Raw genomic sequence first — 17,138 nt, 5'->3', positions numbered from 1 at the left:
CCCACAGATTTGTATCTCTACAGGAGTAAGGTAAAACGGGAAATCGTATCTCTGTCATAATCCCGACACCGACTCCAATCCCCCGCCGCGCGCGCCACGTGGGGCGTACGGCCCTGGGCCCGGGCCCCGAGCGGCGGCGGCGGTCGGTCCGCACTCCGCGGCGCGGGCACACACAGTGCACACACGCTCGTCCCGTCGCTCGAGTCTCGGTCGAGTCCGCCGCGTTGCGTCGGCTCGCGCGTTCCGTGTTTCGCTCTTCGACGTTCTCTCCGACGTTCTCGCGCCTCGTTCGCCGCGCCGCGAGTGTTTCTCGAGTGTTCTCCCGTGTCTCCGGGCCCAAAGGGGATTGTCAGGATTGTGCCCGGGCCCACCCGAGGACGGGAAGGAGAGAGACGGAGCGAGGTCTCGCCGCGTGATGCGGCTGCGGGAAGCCGCGACGTCGCCGCGATCAACGTCGTCGTCCCGCGCAGCGCGCAGCCAGCCGCCGATTTCGTGGCCGCGCGGCCTCGAGGCCGAGGGGCACCGTCCCGTCGCAGGGCGCCCCGTGGATTCTGAGGCGCGAGTGAAACGCGTCAGCAAGACGTCGTCGTCTTCTTCATTCGTATGCCCGATCGCGGGATCAATCCGGATCCGCCCGTCCGTCCCCCCCTCTCCCCCTTTCTCCCCTTTTTGATCTAGGTTCCTCCAGCGTCTTTCCAGGTTCCCTCCCGTGCCGCGAGTCGCCAAGGTAAATTGACAAACTCGTGCTCGGGCTTCCGTCGTGGAGATACAAGTCCCGCGGACGACGGAGAAACGGAGCAATCGGCAATCGGAGCCGATCGGGGCCCCCGTTTTTCCGCGCGTCTCCGCCGTCAAGACGCCGCGCGCGAGAGAGTTACGGTTCCCCCCCGAAGTCATACCGGTTTCTCCCGATTCCCCCGTGCTCTCGTCTCGCGAGTCTTTAATCTCGCGAGCGAGTTAATTATCTGTACGCACGGGTGATTATCTATCTACGTATTTACGATTTTTTCACCCCCTCGCGAAGCTGGTTTGACAGCGCCGTCGATCGTGCGCGTGGCAGGAAGGTTAGGGGGGAGAGACCTGGCCCCGCGCGCACGGCCGCGGCGACGGCGGGTCACGTTGCATTTCCGGGGGATCTGGAATTCGATTCGAGGCGGCCGCGCGGCCGGCCTATATCGGAGTACTGTTATTATAATCGGCGAATCCGCGTAACGGTGCGCCGCGAAAGGGCGACCCGGGCCCGTTGTTTACGCGCGAAAATCAGCGTGGGAAGCGATGACGCCTGTATCGGCCCCCCTCGACCCACACGTTGGCCGTCGGCGAATTTTAATTGACAGACCGACGCCCGTGTCGCGGAGAAGCATTCGGAGATTCATCTTATCTCTAGAAACCTGTTCTTTGCAACCGTATTCTTTTTTTTCCTTCTTTTCCCTCGACATCTGATTATGTATGTTTATCTCTCGTTCTAAGTGCAGAAAATACAACTGTATGTAGTGCAACTGCAGAAAACTTGTACTCCGGAATAATCCGCTGAGTCGCCTAAAAATCAAATAAGAAAAATGATTTAAAATGTAATTTTGATCAGTTATCTGTAAGCGGAATTGTCAGGTGCGGTAACTCCTTTTTTTTGGAGTATTAAGATGTTTGAGGAGTGTCTTTTGTGTCAAACTGTTGGATTAATCACGTGCTAATTGTTCAATTGTCAGGATCACCTTGGCGAGTCGGCATCATGCCTGCACCGAAGATGTCAGTGATCGGTGATTCCATCAGGCTGGTTCCCGCTGGCAGTCCCGCCCTCTTCGAGCTGTCTGCATTAGGTTTCAGCAGCAGCGAGATCGACGTTCAGATCATAAGTGAGTGTCGGTCTGTTGATTATTTTTGAATGAACAAGCCGCAAGTATGTTTGACACGTCACGGATAAATTGCAGCACCCTCGAAGAGGCACATTCCTGCGAGAATCGACGAGGAGCCCGGACGTTCCGGCGAGTTCCGCGTCGAGTTCACGCCCACCGAAGTGGGCAGCCACCTCGTGGAAGTCAGCATCGCGGGACAGAAGCTACCGGCGGGACCACTCGTCGCCAAGGTGTACAACAGCAGTCTGATCCAAGTTACTGACGTACCTAGCGCCGTGGTCGGACATGCCTGTCAATTCAGAGGTGAGACATTAGGTCGCACCTTACCGTCTCGCGTCTGTGAATGTGTTTCAAATGCCTGTAATATTTGCAGTGGATGCCAGCGCTGCTGGAGAAGGTCAATTAGAGATCTCCATAAACGAGGGAGAGGTGCCCAATCACGTTCAAGTGGTGGGCGGTGGCCGTTGCCTCGTATCCTTCACCCCCGAGGTCGCCAAGCCGCATTATATCGACATAAAGTTTAACGGAGAAGCAGTACGCGGATGTCCTTTCATCTGCAATGTGTCAGACACAAGTAGAGTCACGTTGAGTTTGAATCACTTAGAACTTATCCCGGTCGACCAACCTGCCAGCTTTCACATGGGAGTCGACGGAAGCGGCAGCGCGGAGTTAGCGGTTTACGTAAGGGGTAAGTCAAACTCGTTAAACATTTTTTACGATAGAGATTACGATATGATTCCTTCGATGTGATATATTTCAAGATTTTTAGAAAACTTCAATAAAATAATATATTTATACATTTATAATAATTCTATCAGATAATTATACTTAATTACTTGCTGGATAATCACACCTGGATTTTGTATTTTAGGACCAAACAGTGAGTTGCCAGTTAAAGTCACTGGTAACGTAAGCAGCGGTTTTACCGCGGAGTTTATACCGAAGGAAGTGGGAGTACATTCAATTAGCGTAGAATATAATGGCTATCCCGTGAATGGCACGCCGTTTTTGGCTAAAGCATTCAACGCAGACAAAGTGCTAATCGGGCCTGTAGCTAGAGGCAGTGTCGGTCAACCAACCCACTTCACTGGTATGTAGTAGCATTGAAAATTAAGTATTTAATTCCCAAGATACAATAAATGTTTCTAATGCATTGTATTGAACCTGAGAATTCAATTGATATAATATTTCTTGTCAATCACAGTCGATGCAAGTCAAGCTGGTGAAGGAAATTTGGAGATCACGATATCGGCTCGCGGTCAAAACATACCGACTCAGGTAACGCCGCAAGGAAACGCGCGGTTCTCCGTCAGTTTTGTGCCGTTTGAGGCATGCGAGCACGTTATCAACATTGCCTTCAACAAGAAAACCGTGCCTGGCTGCCCTATAGTGACAAGGGTGGGCGGCGATAGTCACGTAACTGTGAGTGGACAGGCATTAAGCAGCGCTGGATTAGGACGGCAAAGCTATCTGACCGTCAGTAACGTTGCCGGTAGCTTGGAAGATTTAGAAGTTAACGTTGAAGGTAATTGTCGCTGCATGAAATTCGTTCCACAATATCGCACGAGTCACAAAAGTAATTTTCTTATTAGCATGTATGTGTGCTTTATTTGAGAGATCGTAAATTAATTATTTTAGCAGGGTTCTATACGAATAAAATTTTTTTTTTAAATATGCGATTGATGTTTTCTCGCAAAATTATATTTCTGTTAAGGAATATACACTTGTGACACATGTATGTGAATGTACACAACTTACACGCACATGCACACGTGTATATGTATATATATAACGTCACCAACAAAAATGCACAGAAGCATCCATGTATTAATTCACCTTGTACTTAATACCAGAGAGATTTCCTGTTTTGTTTTTAATGTCACGAACGTAACGACGTACGTGTCGTGGAGACTTGTACAGAATTGTTCATCTGTGTCTCGTTAATCTATATAGCTTGAGAGCAATCCTGTCTCTCTCTCTGTTGCAGGTCGGCCAGCTTTCAGACTACGACATTACTAGACCTCTCAGAAACTAATCTCCCTTTTATCTTAATTTGTGGATTAATGCACACGGTGGTGGGTTCCTAACTCAGTTTTTCTGAAAAGTCTTGCATAAGGGTAGCCTAATTACCACTTTACTCACACATTTCTCTTGTACTCGTTGGTTACCACTTGAGAGTATTACGAGCGCTTAATTTGGGTTTTACTGATTGTGGGAGAGCTAAGGAAGTCGTATCTAATCACTTCGTAATCACCCACTTTTCTTGTGTGCTCGCGAGGTGTATTTGACTTGTGTCAAAGCCATGTTCATGGTGCTATATATTTACTTTAAGTTGTGTATAATCGTTAAACGTTCCAATGCAATGATACGTGCCTTTAAACTAAGATTTCAATACGCAATTGTTTCAATATGCAATGTGCAATGCCTTAACAAGTGCCAATATTTCTTCTCTATTCCAATATTTCTTCTTTAACTAGCATACATTTTACATTATCACGTTCAATCTCATGGATGAACGAAGCTGTTATAAAATATTTTTTTCTATCTGATAACACTTAGTACATAGTTTTTTTTAATGCGTCTTCGTTCTGCCGCGGTTGCTCTGCTCAGCCAAGCATGTTGGAAACGTATTAGAGGATAATCTTACATTAGTTCCCCCAAGCGCGTTTGAGCCAAGCTGAAGCGAACTAGATGTATAACGTATATAAGGTCGAGATATACGGCTTTCTCCCATATTAGTCACAGTAACAATTTATTTATCGTAGCCATTTCTTACGCGTAGTCCGCTTTCTTTAACGTTGCTTGTTGCGAGTTTACGTCATATATAACAATAGCGAGAGCGATCGGACTTGCGCGAACCTCTTCGCTGGCCGCTCCGGTGACCCTGCGATCCACCCCAAGTAGATGGCTTGACTCTAAATAATATTAAACGACTAACCCGCCGGACTTGATAGGACCCAATGGACAGGCCGTACCTGCTCAGGTCACTGACAACAAAGATACGACATGCAGCGTGGCGTTCACACCGAGAGTCGTCGGCGAGCACCGGATATCGGTGAACTATCGAAACATCCCGGTGGTCGGCAGTCCGTTCAGCTGTAAAGTGTACGACGTCACCGCGATAAAAGTGAAGGATGCGAAACGTGGTGTCATCGGCATGCCCGTAACTTTCTTAGGTACGGTTTTTATCACACGATTGCGCCTGCGACACGCGAGTTTATGCGCGTTATGCGAATTTGTTGGTAAATCTTGTTTTCTAATTCTAGTCGAGACTAGTCAGGCGGGACCAGGTAATCTAGAAGTAACTGTAAACGGCGGACGTGTGCCGACGTCGGCACAGGCGCAGGGTCCTCACACGTACGCGATCTCGTTCACACCCCGAGAACCGATCGTGCACACCGTGGACTTACGTTTCAACGCGGAGGACGTGCCTGGTAGTCCGTTCAGCTGTCAGGTATCTTATTTCTCGTTCTACATCATGAATTCGTAAACTGAGCATGAAAGTGTTCTATTATTTAAAATTAAAATTATCTTTGTAATTCTTGGTATGCATTATGTAACGTAAGATGATCCAGGTTTTATTCAACGCGTTTGTTCTGTTTAACAAACTATATAGGTCAGTGATACGGCGAAAGTGCTAGTAACCGAGGTACTCGAGAAAGTATCTGTGAATCGTGTCGCGACCTTCACAATAGAGGCCGACGCATCTCTCGGTACACCCGTCGTCGAGGTGCTCTCTCCCACCAGAGAGAGTTTATCTGTACACGTTAAGCAGAACAGTCCTGGTACCTACACCGCTGGATTTACCCCGAAGGATACTGGTGCGTAAATTAAGTAAAAATACTATTGTGAAATTATATATCACGTATTTAAATTAATTATTCATAATATAGGCGATCACAGCGTCGAAGTAAAGCTCAATGGATCGCACGTGGAAGGCAGCCCGTTTCTCGTTAAAGCTTATAACGCTGATAAAGTCAAGGTGACGGATATAAATAGCGGGGTCGTTGGGAAACCGATATTCTTCAGCAGTAAGATAATTTTCTTTAATTCTCTTTGTAATGCGACGAACCAATTATGTAAAATATGTTATAATTTTAATCTAGTCAATGCCAGTCAAGCCGGGGCTGGAAATCTGGAAATCATAGTCGCAGTGAACGGCAAGAACGTTCCGAATTATGTGCAAAGCGAGGGCAACGCGAAGTTCAGGGTCAATTTTAAGCCACAAGAAGCCGCTGTACATAGTCTCAGTGTTCGTTTCAATGGAGAACCAGTTCCAGGTAAGAATAAAATTTATATAATTACATAGTTTTATTGGTTATACGTTCCGTTTATTAATGTCCCATCTGAATTCCCAGGTTCACCGTTCAGCTGCAAGGTGATAGGTGCGGGTCAAGCGACAATTTCCGGTCATAATTTGAAAATGGGTGCTGTGAAGCGGTTGATGTCCTTTACCGTGGATCCCCAGACTCCGTCCACGAATTGTGACGTTATCGCGACGCCACCATCGGGTATCGCTCTGCCCATTACCATCGAGCCCATCGACGGCAAGTACAACGTGAGCTTTGTACCCACGGAAGTCGGTAGACACAACATCAGCGTCCTGGTGGACGGAGAATCGATAAAAGGCTCTCCGTTCGCCTGTAATATTTATGACGTGACTAAGGTAAGTTCCGAATTGTGTGACTGTAATATGTTAAATAATTTTAACGTTAAACTCAACGCTGTCATAATGATTGCAGGTACATGTCTCCGGTCTCACGGAGGCGTTGCTTGGCCAGGCGACCACGTTTACCGTTGATGCCGCAGAGGCTGGCGAGGGAACGCTGGAACTGGTGGTGAGCACGGAGAACAACACTGTTAAAGCCGAAGTAGTGGCTTGCGCTCGTGGTCTTTACGACGTCACATTCGTACCACAGACGACGAGTACACATTATGTTAATATCAGCTTCAACGACGACAATGTGCCAGGTTTGTGAACAGTTTAATTGATCAACGTCCTATAAAAATCAACTTGAAAGAGACTAATTATGTTTTCTTTATATTAGGGAGTCCATTTAAGTGCCCCGTCGTTAGTGGCATGTTACATGGTCCATCGATGGTTCGAGTCGGTAATACGGCATACATAGATCTGGATATGTCTGATTTGAATGGTCCTGTAGCCGCGGAAGTAACCGGTAAATTATTTGCCTAAATTACCACGATTATGAGAATTTTTTAAAAACTTATCTATAATGTGTTTTATGATTTTCTTTTTTTGTTTAGGTCCGGATGGAATAATTATTCCGTGCACGTTAACCAAATTATCGTCCAGTTTATATCGCGTGGAAGTTCGAACGCGACAAGTAGGATCGTACAGTATAATATTCAACGACGGACACAAGATGGTCAGTTCGCAGACACTCCAAGCTTTCGATCCCAGCAAAGTTTCCATCAAGGAAATAGCGGACGCGGTTTGTCATCGGCCAGGAACTATTTTAGGTAATTATTAGGATGTTTCAGCTTTAATAGTTGGTCTAGTAGATATTAATTTAGTAAGACGTAAATTATTTTTGAAATAAAAATACGCATTTGATTTCTCTCTTTTACAGTCGTTGCATCAAAGGAAGCTGGTCCTGGTAAATTATCCGTCAATGTGCGTGCAGGTGGTGCTGATGTGGACAGTCTAGTAAGAGAAAGGGAGAATGGTGTTTATGAAATTGTGTTCCATCCCACGCGAGCCGCGCCTCACAGAGTTCACATAAAATACAACGAAGTCCATATTCCGGGTATCTTATGTTTATTTAACAAAATTATTCTCATTGTGCTAAAGTTTATGAACATGAAAATTTTAATTATAAATTATCAGAGATTATATATCTTTATTTATAAATATCATATATATTATAACTTAGCTGTACTTATTTTTTTATTAATACTTGACGTATTCTAATTTAGCTTAATAATACTAATTTGCAGGGAGTCCATTGGATGTGACGGTACGTGGTCCAACGGGAGGACGGGAAGTGACGGCCACGGGATTAGGTCTGTATCAATCGTGTGTTGGAAAAATAACATCTTTCACGATCGAGACTCTCGGGCGTCCTGGCAAGGAGTTTGACGTCGTTATCAGCGGTCCGCAGGGTAATGCCGTACCCGTACGTTGTTATCAGCATCGCGACGGCAATCTGCTTGCCGAATTCACGACGAATAGCGTTGGTAAGATCAGAGAAAATCGTAATATATGAGATATCTTGAGAATTTATTTCTCAGAGAGGAACTGAATTATTATTGAATTATCTTAGGCACATATAAAATCGACGTGTTGCACGGAGCGAAGCCGGTATTGGGCTCGCCATTCTTCTGTCAAGCTTTCGACGCAGCTAAAGTAAAGCTTCAGGAACTAGGTCCCATGACGATTTCTGTTCACGACCACATCGCATTCAAACGTGAGTGATAGTTACAATGCGTATATTGCATGCATCTTCTTACACGCGTGATCGATGTAGTAGTAAAGGAGATTAAACATATGGAAGTAGGCATAAAAACATTTTCAGCAATTATAACAATTTTGCTGTAGCAACTTGCAAATTAAAAGTGTCATCAATGTTTTCTTTATTTATTATTAACAAACTTAACATAAAACTTAAAAAATGCCAAAAATGCACCAGAAATCATAAAAAAAGGCAATCGATTTTATTGTGAATTTTATTCGATTAACATTATTATTTTATAAGATAGTTAATGTAAACTTTAAAGCTTATATTCGTTATATTTTCTAAAAATACCTTTCATATGCGTATTACATATGTATACGATTCAATATTTTCGTTAGCGTGCGAACAAGATCGTTTTCACGCGCGAAGAAAGTATCGACGTGACCTAAATTGAGCGATACGATCGGAATCAAGTTATTGGAATTTAGAGAAAAGCGTTAACTGCTAAGTAATCGTTTAGATTGGAACGTGAACGCTCGAGGGCACAATATTATTCAAGACGTAAGTGTATTTCACCGTTGTGTCCGACGCGCTTATGTAAATGTGCCGCGTACGCATAGGCGGGAGAAAGTGGCGAGCGTTTTCTAGTGCACTATGCAACTACGTTTCAAGGCCGTAGAACATAATCGCAGCAGATAGCTCAAACGTAGACGTAGACTACTTTCAAATAGCCTTGCGCTACGCGCATAATGAACAGTCACGATACACATCGCGCGCGGCACGATACCAATTGAAGAGTGCGACCACTCGTTCGTTCGGCGACAACAGACGTAAGAATAGCGGATAATCGTTTGCGCAATTCGTTGGATGATTACAGTGATGAAAGCCGACGCTGGGACGGCCGACCTGGACGTGACGGCGACAAGCCCATCGGGCCAAGAGATCCCGCTGCAGGTCACTCCGCTCAACGATGGCGCCGAGATGATCGAGTTCTCGCCCAGCGTACCCGGTACCTACATGATCAACGTCACTTACGGTAATTACGTTTAGACGTAAGGAGCTTAATCTTGAGAAAGAAGTCTCTCTCGCGTTGTTTGTATTTTTTATATTGTATTCATAATTGCTGGTGATAGGCGGATGTTCCGTACCTGGAAGTCCCGTGGTATGCACCGTCGACGCGGTCGGGCAGGCTCGCGCGAAAGGCGAAGGATTGCTGAGCGGTCATGTGGGTAAACCGGCACACTTTATCGTCACCGGCACGAGAAGTCCGCCGGCGGTTCAGGTACGACGTAGTACAGAAGTTGCTTCGTCAAGTTGTGCGTAGGATGTACGGGATTCTTTTTTAATTGAACCGTGCGCGTCGCAGGTGGACGGACCGGACAGTGTTTCTAAGGCCACCATTGAAGCCGGCGCTAATCCCGGCACGTGGAACGTGTCTTACGTGCCGAGTGAAGTCGGAGTGTTCGACGTGAGGGTCGTTTCCGCCGGGCAACAACTGCCGGGATCTCCGTGGCATCCGAAGATCATTGACACGCGGAATCTTCGTGTTATCGGTGAATAATTGAAACGGTATTTAATACTCCCAGGATGTTTCTGTTGAACTTACGATTGCATTCGCGATTGATTATAGGTGGCTGGTCCGCTGTATGCGATGATATTGGTCGCTTGAAATTGCATCCGTCGAACAAGATCAGCTTTGACACCGCAGAGGCCGGACCCGGCGAAATCAGTGGAACTGTCGGCGATCACCCTCTCGCCTTCGAAATGACATCTAGCAATAGGTTGAAGCTCGTTCCGCCGCAGATAAGCAACGGCGAACATCGCCTGGAGATACTGTTCAACGGCACACCGTTTCCCGGTGCACCGAAACTCGCGCTCGTGCAGGATTTGGAGGTTTCTCATCAATCAGAGATTCGATTTTAAACACGCTTTCGACTATATATTTTACTGCAATTATCGTTGTTGATCTTTTTAGCCGCCAGTGCAGGACACAAGCCGAGTGTTATTAAAGGGACGAGGATTAACGTCGGCCAAGTGCGGCGAGGAAGTCAGTTTTACCATAGACGGTTCTCAAGCCGGTAGCGGAACTCCGAAAGTGCAATTGTTTTCGCCTACCAGCGAACTTAACGTCATGTTACAACATTTGGGTAAGAAAAAGAAAGATAAACGAAGTTAAATGGAGATGAAAAATGCAACTCTAAATGTTTTTTGGATGAAACAGGCGACAGCGTTTATCGTGCAAGCTATATACCGCTAACGCCGGATCCGCTTTTGATGACCGTGTCGTGGAATGGGAGACAATTGAAGGGTTGCCCATTGCAAATTAACGTTACGAGTGCGGCCGACGCGTCCAGGGTTATCTGTTCCGGAGATGGACTGAAGCATGGTGTCGTCGGACAAGAAATCAGAAGTTTTATCGATACTAGAAGAGCTGGACCAGGTAAAAACTCGTTTCACGCTTATAATAAAATTATATATTACTTCCAACATTTTTTTAAATTGAAGACTCGTTTCGCAGGTGAGTTAACGGCGCATTGCGTTGGACCGCACAAAGTAGCGTATTGCGAGCTGTACGATCACGGCGATGCCACGTTCACGTTGAACGTGAAGCCTCAGGAGGCGGGACGACACGCATTAACGATCAAATATGCTGGAGAACACGTTCCTGGTTCTCCGTTTACGTTACGCGTCTCCGGAGCCCCGGATGCTTCAAAGGTATCTAATATTGAATATTTCAGTTTGCTAACAAGAATAGTAGTTCCAAAGCATCAAAATTTTCCAAGTTAAAATCTAGCGTTCATTAAGTTTGATATATTTCAGTCAATAAAACTAAGGATATTAAGATATTTATCGAAATTAAATTTTAATTTTAATTAATGTCCGAAACATTAGGTTCGTGTCTACGGACCGGGAATCGAGCACGGCGTACTGGCGACTTTCCAATCGCGATTTATCTGCGACACGCGAGGCGCCGGCGCCGGTCAGCTTACAGTGAGAGTACGTGGGCCTAAGGGAGCGTTCAGGGTGGAGATGCAACGAGAGACTCAAAAGGACCGAATCATTCTCTGTCGGTACGATCCGACGGAACCCGGGGACTACAGAGTGGAGGTTCGTTGGGCTGGTGTCTTGGTGCCAGGTTCTCCGTTCCCCGTTAAAATCGTCGACACGCAAGACGAATTACTAATGCTCACACAAGTAAGAATTACATATAATTATCCTTCTGACTTTATATATAAAAATTATGGAGAGAAATGCGATTTGATCGTATACGGACATTTAAACGAAATTATACATAATTAAATACTTATAAACCATATTATATATACTATTATATATTACTTTTAATGAGTTATGTAACTGTTTACAGTGTTTACATGATTATATTTAATGGCTATTGTACAAGTGGCATTAAAATAGATACCGTAATGTCTGGATGTATGTAATTTCAGGGCGGAGATAATTATTCGACAGGCCATCATACTATCACATCGTGGCGTGGATCGCAAACTATATTGTAAAAACGCCGCAGCTCTAACATTGTTATATTTTGTATGGACTAATATATTCGATAATATATGATAATTATTGTAACTTATGTGCAAACGTTTCCAATAAACTCAACATTCCGATTAAATATATATATATGTATATATATATATATATATATTTATTTATTTTCAGGCTATATATTCGTATGTGGAAAAATTATGTACAGTTTCTCAATTTCAAGATATTTCAATCTATATTCATATCCTGTCTCAGAAACCTCACCGATTCTTTTTCTTTTCCAGCTTACTGAGATCCCTAAAGATATCCTTCTTCACCTGCTTTTGCTTCATCATCTTCTTGGCTTCCTCCTCTGCGATTTTCGCCTGGTACGCCGTTATCCTCTTTGTCATGGCCTCCTTCGCCTGTTTCTGTTTTTGCGTGTAATTCGTTCTGATCATCTTCATTATACGCGCGATCTTCTCTTCTTGGGGCTCGCGTACTACGGCGACTCTGCCTTGCTTGAATTTGGGCTTACGCAAGTGCGGTATGGGCTCGAGTTTAGGCTTGTCCCTGTACGGGAGCTCCTTTTGCAACTTGCGTGGGATGAACAGCGGCCTGAATACCTTGACGTCTCGCTCAACCGGCGTGTATATAGAGTCTTTGTTGGGTTCGGCGTGAATATTCATCTCTCGCTTCAGCTGACCCGTAGTCTTCATACCGCGCCATCGATTCTTCTCCGCGGGTGGCAACAGCAGCGATGTCACCGGATTGTAGAAGCGCGGCACGTCGACCTTGTACCACGTCCTGCAAAATACTATGTCGCTCAGCATTATCTTATCCTCGAACGTGGCGCGGAAGCAGCCTTCCGGCTTGGCAATCGCCTTCTTGATTTGACCACGAATACCCGAAACCGTCTTGATTCGGGCACCTTCGAACTTGGCGACCTCGAGCGCGCTGTTGAACATGTCCTTGATGAACGCGGTCTTGCGGTAGATCTTCATTGGCACGCCGGTGAGCTTGAGCTTCTTCACCACCTGCGTGCTCTTGTCCAACTCCACGATCGCACCGGTCGCCGCGATGCGGAAACCCGGTTCTCTGCTCGCGACGTCCTGCACCGCCAGAACTCCGGTACCCTGCGGAGTGATCGGGCCCCAAAAGTGACCCATGCACGCCACGTGCTCCGGCGTGTATTTCAGCATCCGGTGACGCAAATTGTCCTCCAGTTTGGAGTAAATCGGCAGCGACTGAAATCTACGCCAGCCTATGGAGAATATAAGCGGGTCGCGACTCTTCAAGATCCTTGAATACCATCGGTGCTTCTTGATTCGCGTCTGCACGTAGCCGATGTTCTCCTCGCCGTGCAACAGGCCGCCGATGATGATCGGATACGTCGGGTCTAGATGCGTTATCAGCTCGGACGGCACTGCCTCGATTTCCACGCGCACGTACATGCCAGGACGGTAGCCCTCCAGCTGGACCCTAATATCGTCGTCCAGCCCTTCGAACTCTGACTTGTTAATGCCCGCCTGTCTCTCTACCTCGGCCTTCAGCTCATCGTAGTACGTTTTCTTTTCCGTATTGTCATACTCCGCGTCGAATTGCTCTTTCAACTTCTTTTTCTTTTCCAAGAGCTTCTTCTGCTCCTCCGTCTCGTCTGCCGACAACTCCTTGGGAGCCGCGTCCTCTGCTTTATGCTTCTCCCCGGTCTCTAGGTCCTCGAAGTCACCATATAAATCCTCGTCATCCAGCTTTAAAAGCTCCTCGGCATCCTCCGATTCCTTCCACTTGCCCGTCACGAAACGATTGATCAGTAATGCCTTGTTCTCCTCTTCCAGCCAATCGCGTGGGCTCTCCATCGTGAAGAAAACAGACTCCTCCTGATTCTGCAATTGTCGCTCAAGTACCTTCTGCTTCTGCTGCTCTTGTACCACGCGGAATATTCCACCGATATTCTCGCCGAGCTTCTCCTCCTCCTTGTCCTCTTTCTCTTCCATCACGTTACTATTATCGAATACTCCGTAAACCATCTTCATTAAGTTCTTGTTGCTTTGCGCGCGATTTACATAGGCTTCTCTCGCTTTCTCAATTAAATTCCTTCTCCATTTAAATTCATCCGCGACTTCCTCCTCGCTCTCATCCATCTTGATGTCTCCTTTCTCTTCTCCTTCATCTTCTCCTTGTTCGTCTTCTTTTTCGGAAGCATCGTTTTCGAAATCGCTGATCCGATCCGCATCATCCATCTCTAATCCCGCGCGCGAGTCTTCGTCGCTAAGCTCGTCGAAGCTTTCGTCATCAATTTCCCGCTTTTCACGTTTCTTTGTTGCCTCCAACAAACTCAGTGCTTCTGAGATCTTATTTTTTATCAATTTATCTGATTCTTTACTCAAGGAATGATACACTCCTGCATTTTCTTGAGGAATATCTATCTTCTTATTGTTCGTTAATTCAGATTCATCGACATCTACATAATTTTCGATAGCTGAATTAATCGAGTCCCTCTTCTTTTTCTTTTCTACATTGCCTTCCTCAGTGTTTTTCCTCTTAACGCCCTTTTCATTAGATTTTTCCGAAGTCTCCTCGTCGCTCGATTCACTTTCGTCATTTTCATCCATTTTGTACTCATTATCGTTATCACTGTCATCATTTTCATCCATTTTGTAGTCATTATCGTCATCACTGTCATCTTCGTCATCTTCATCTTCATGTTTTATTAGATTATCACCATTATCCTTGTTCAAGGTATTTTGCGTAGCTACTTCGTCTTTAAATATTACTTTTCGTCGAACTCTTCCATTCTCTGTCACCAATTCGCCCGTATAAGGAGCCATACTTTCGTTCACGTCCTGCGACTTAATCGGCGCGGCGTCGCTGAACAGTTTCAGCTCGCTGTGCTGCAGTTTCTGGTCCAGCGTCTCCTGCGTATCCATTAAAGCGCCAGCTAAGCCTGTATCCTCTTCTTTGAAGGAATGGCTGCCACCCAACTCCACGTAAACGGCGTCTTTGTCGTAAACTATGCCACCGACGCCGGAGAACGGTGCATAAATCAGCCGTTCCTTCTCCACTAGGGCTCGCTTCTTAATATGCTCCGGTAGCGGACAAGGATCCGGCAGAAAGTTCACATCCTTGATCCTCATGTCTCCGCAGCCAGGTATATGAATGGATGTCTCCTTGTTCAGAGGTATTCCTCTGACGTATCTGGAAGCAAATTCAATCACTTATTAAAATGTATAATGAAGACTTTGATACGTGAAATTTTGATTAACTTTAAAATGCGTTTCAGATACAATCAATTTGAAGATAACTCAAGATCAACTCAATTATCTCATACACATACCCGTACAAACTGATATTTCGGTCAACCTTCGGATTCTTCCTGATCAATTCCGGTGGCGTCAAGTCCTCCAATCTATCAGCGAGTATGTAGGGATGGGTGGTGCGCCAATTCAACGGCCTGAATTTCATGACCGATATAAATCGCGCCAGATTCTTTATCTCCGTGCGGAGGTACTCGTCGTGCAGCAATCCAGAGAGGTAGAACAATTTCGCGCCGGCGTACACCTCCGTCCAGAACCGATGCTTCAACGTCTTCTTGGTCTTCCTCATGTGCCTCGCGTTCTTTATCAGATCCAGGTGAGTGAGTACCCCCATAATTCTGGGCATACCGTGCACCTGGCATATGTTCAGAAACTCAAATATCTCCATCTCGAATCCGAAGGAGGCGTCCACCAGCAGCAGCACCAAGTCCGCCACCTTGGCGATGTCGATCATGCTGTTGACGTCGTTGTTGCACTCCATGAAGGTGATCCTCCGCTTCTTGCCCGACACAACGGTGACCGGGCCAAGTATGTTGGTCAACGGCTGTCTGACGTAGCTCTTGATCAAGCATTGAATGACCAGCGACTTTCCCACCTTCGGCGGTCCTACCACAGCCACCAAGACCGGCGGTGGCTCCAAGGGCGTTCTGTCGACTAAAGGTATGTGCTGCCTCTTGGTTTCGATATCCTCCTTACGCCTGAACCTCCTCTCCGCTTTAATCGCCGAATGGAAGGTGAACGCTTTCGGATTCTTCTGCTTGTCCGACAGTTCCTGAACGTGCGTCTTCTTGGCCTTCTTCTTCTCCGCCTTACGGCCCGCATTGCGGTCCCTGTGGCTCTTGTGCTTCACCGTATCGTCCATCGCGGACGACATATCGGCGCCTCTTTACTTTCTCGCTCCTTTCTGCTTATTTAGTGTCAATTAGAAAGCCCGTAACATATTGCTGTAATAATAAAACATTACTGTAGTGTATATCAACAAGTTTCTAGCCTAAAATTACCGACAGTCTGGGATTTCTATATTATAATTACATTTGTCGATATTTGGAAATATTATTTTTGTTAATATTTATGGGCTTTTAAATAAACAGAGATATAAACTTACTCCGCGAAAAGGGAAATTAGTTAACGATTATGCACACAAATACAACGCACGTGGGCAAGTCCTCGGTTTCAAATTTTAGGTTATTTCACGCATGGATTCAGCGCTCCCGGCTCCGTGCTCCGTGTGAAACAAATCAAAAGCCTTTACTATTATATTTTTTATCGTAATATGATAACGTGACAACAGCGAACATCGGTAAGGTAGAAGGAAAACATAATCGGCAGAGATATTCTAAAAATGTTCCAATATTTTCAAGAATTATAATTTTGAGATTTCCAAATTTTGAAGATATATAATTTTCTTTTTCAATTCTTGTCTATTTTTTCACAATTTTACAGCACAATTTTAAAGCTTACATTAATTATTTTATTAACACTTTGAATGCCAAGCTGGTTTCGGCATTAAACTTAATAAATATAATATATTATTTAAATATTTTACTGCTTTTTTAATGTCTTAAGAAAATTTATATTATTTATTTCATATCTTAAATGTTTAGTCAAATTATTCTTAATCGAGTAAATAAGATCGTCATTCACAAACGGGGTTTTTGCGGAAATTTATTCATCATCCCAGATATGAATGACATAACACTCAAAGTGTTAATCATTAATTACATTAATTGAAACCTGAATTCGATTGAAAAACTGAATTTCTTCTCAAAGTTTCAACACCAATGACAACACAAGGACAATTTTTTCTAAACGCATAATGCATTTTCCCGCAATAATTAGCTTACGCGCGAATTATTGAATTTTTCTTTTATTAGCCGTCGGCTCTTGTAAAACCATCCTATAATCATTTCCTACGAGTATAATTTAGAAAGAAAAAAATTTCTCCTCAATTTAACGCTCCGCGCACGTGTGCCATGCTCGCCTGAAGATCGATTGTTGTTATTTTTCGTCATACGGCCCACGCGATAATACGCCTCACGTGCTCCAGATCTCATCCGCGTAATGCA

At 45.2% G+C, this 17,138-nt stretch overlaps 2 protein-coding genes across 5 annotated transcripts in view; one reads left to right on the top strand and one right to left on the bottom strand.

The window, feature by feature from the left end:
- Window positions 1-11,903, top strand: part of LOC112459100 (filamin-A) — a 47,868-nt gene extending 35,965 nt beyond the window's left edge. For 2 of the 4 annotated variants that reach the window (XM_025023055.1, XM_025023054.1), the window contains exons 15-40: window positions 1,707-1,853; window positions 1,929-2,156; window positions 2,227-2,541; window positions 2,725-2,943; window positions 3,058-3,378; window positions 4,808-5,029; window positions 5,120-5,307; window positions 5,470-5,674; window positions 5,747-5,884; window positions 5,960-6,133; window positions 6,212-6,519; window positions 6,596-6,824; window positions 6,902-7,030; window positions 7,119-7,334; window positions 7,445-7,621; window positions 7,812-8,051; window positions 8,138-8,281; window positions 9,147-9,305; window positions 9,403-9,551; window positions 9,636-9,822; window positions 9,900-10,162; window positions 10,245-10,416; window positions 10,491-10,709; window positions 10,788-10,984; window positions 11,162-11,464; window positions 11,719-11,903. In XM_025023055.1, coding sequence (XP_024878823.1) covers window positions 1,707-1,853; window positions 1,929-2,156; window positions 2,227-2,541; window positions 2,725-2,943; window positions 3,058-3,378; window positions 4,808-5,029; window positions 5,120-5,307; window positions 5,470-5,674; window positions 5,747-5,884; window positions 5,960-6,133; window positions 6,212-6,519; window positions 6,596-6,824; window positions 6,902-7,030; window positions 7,119-7,334; window positions 7,445-7,621; window positions 7,812-8,051; window positions 8,138-8,281; window positions 9,147-9,305; window positions 9,403-9,551; window positions 9,636-9,822; window positions 9,900-10,162; window positions 10,245-10,416; window positions 10,491-10,709; window positions 10,788-10,984; window positions 11,162-11,464; window positions 11,719-11,787 — 5,318 coding nt within the window. In that variant the 3' untranslated portion in view covers window positions 11,788-11,903. Of the gene's footprint in view, window positions 1-513; window positions 728-1,706; window positions 1,854-1,928; window positions 2,157-2,226; window positions 2,542-2,724; window positions 2,944-3,057; window positions 3,379-3,840; window positions 5,030-5,119; window positions 5,308-5,469; window positions 5,675-5,746; window positions 5,885-5,959; window positions 6,134-6,211; window positions 6,520-6,595; window positions 6,825-6,901; window positions 7,031-7,118; window positions 7,335-7,444; window positions 7,622-7,811; window positions 8,052-8,137; window positions 8,282-9,146; window positions 9,306-9,402; window positions 9,552-9,635; window positions 9,823-9,899; window positions 10,163-10,244; window positions 10,417-10,490; window positions 10,710-10,787; window positions 10,985-11,161; window positions 11,465-11,718 lie in introns of those variants that run through there. The other 2 variants (XM_025023056.1, XM_025023057.1) reach the window with 2 other exon arrangements.
- A 72-nt stretch (window positions 11,904-11,975) lies between these two features.
- On the bottom strand, window positions 11,976-16,287 carry LOC112459101 (ribosome biogenesis protein BMS1 homolog). Its single transcript, XM_025023058.1, has 3 exons — window positions 16,178-16,287; window positions 15,093-16,016; window positions 11,976-14,953 (listed from the first exon to the last, which is right to left on the bottom strand). The coding sequence occupies exons 2-3, from the start codon at window positions 15,944-15,946 to the stop codon at window positions 12,037-12,039; spliced, it is 3,771 nt and encodes a 1,256-aa protein (XP_024878826.1). The 5' UTR covers window positions 15,947-16,016; window positions 16,178-16,287; the 3' UTR covers window positions 11,976-12,036.
- Window positions 16,288-17,138: the final 851 nt, after the last annotated feature.

The sequence above is a fragment of the Temnothorax curvispinosus genome, unplaced genomic scaffold (genome assembly GCF_003070985.1).
Source record: "Temnothorax curvispinosus isolate PA1 unplaced genomic scaffold, ASM307098v1 QBEX01009517.1, whole genome shotgun sequence".
NCBI lineage: Eukaryota > Metazoa > Arthropoda > Insecta > Hymenoptera > Formicidae > Temnothorax > Temnothorax curvispinosus.
Note: the sequence above shows the minus strand (reverse complement) of the source record. Positions and strands in the feature narration are given on the sequence as shown.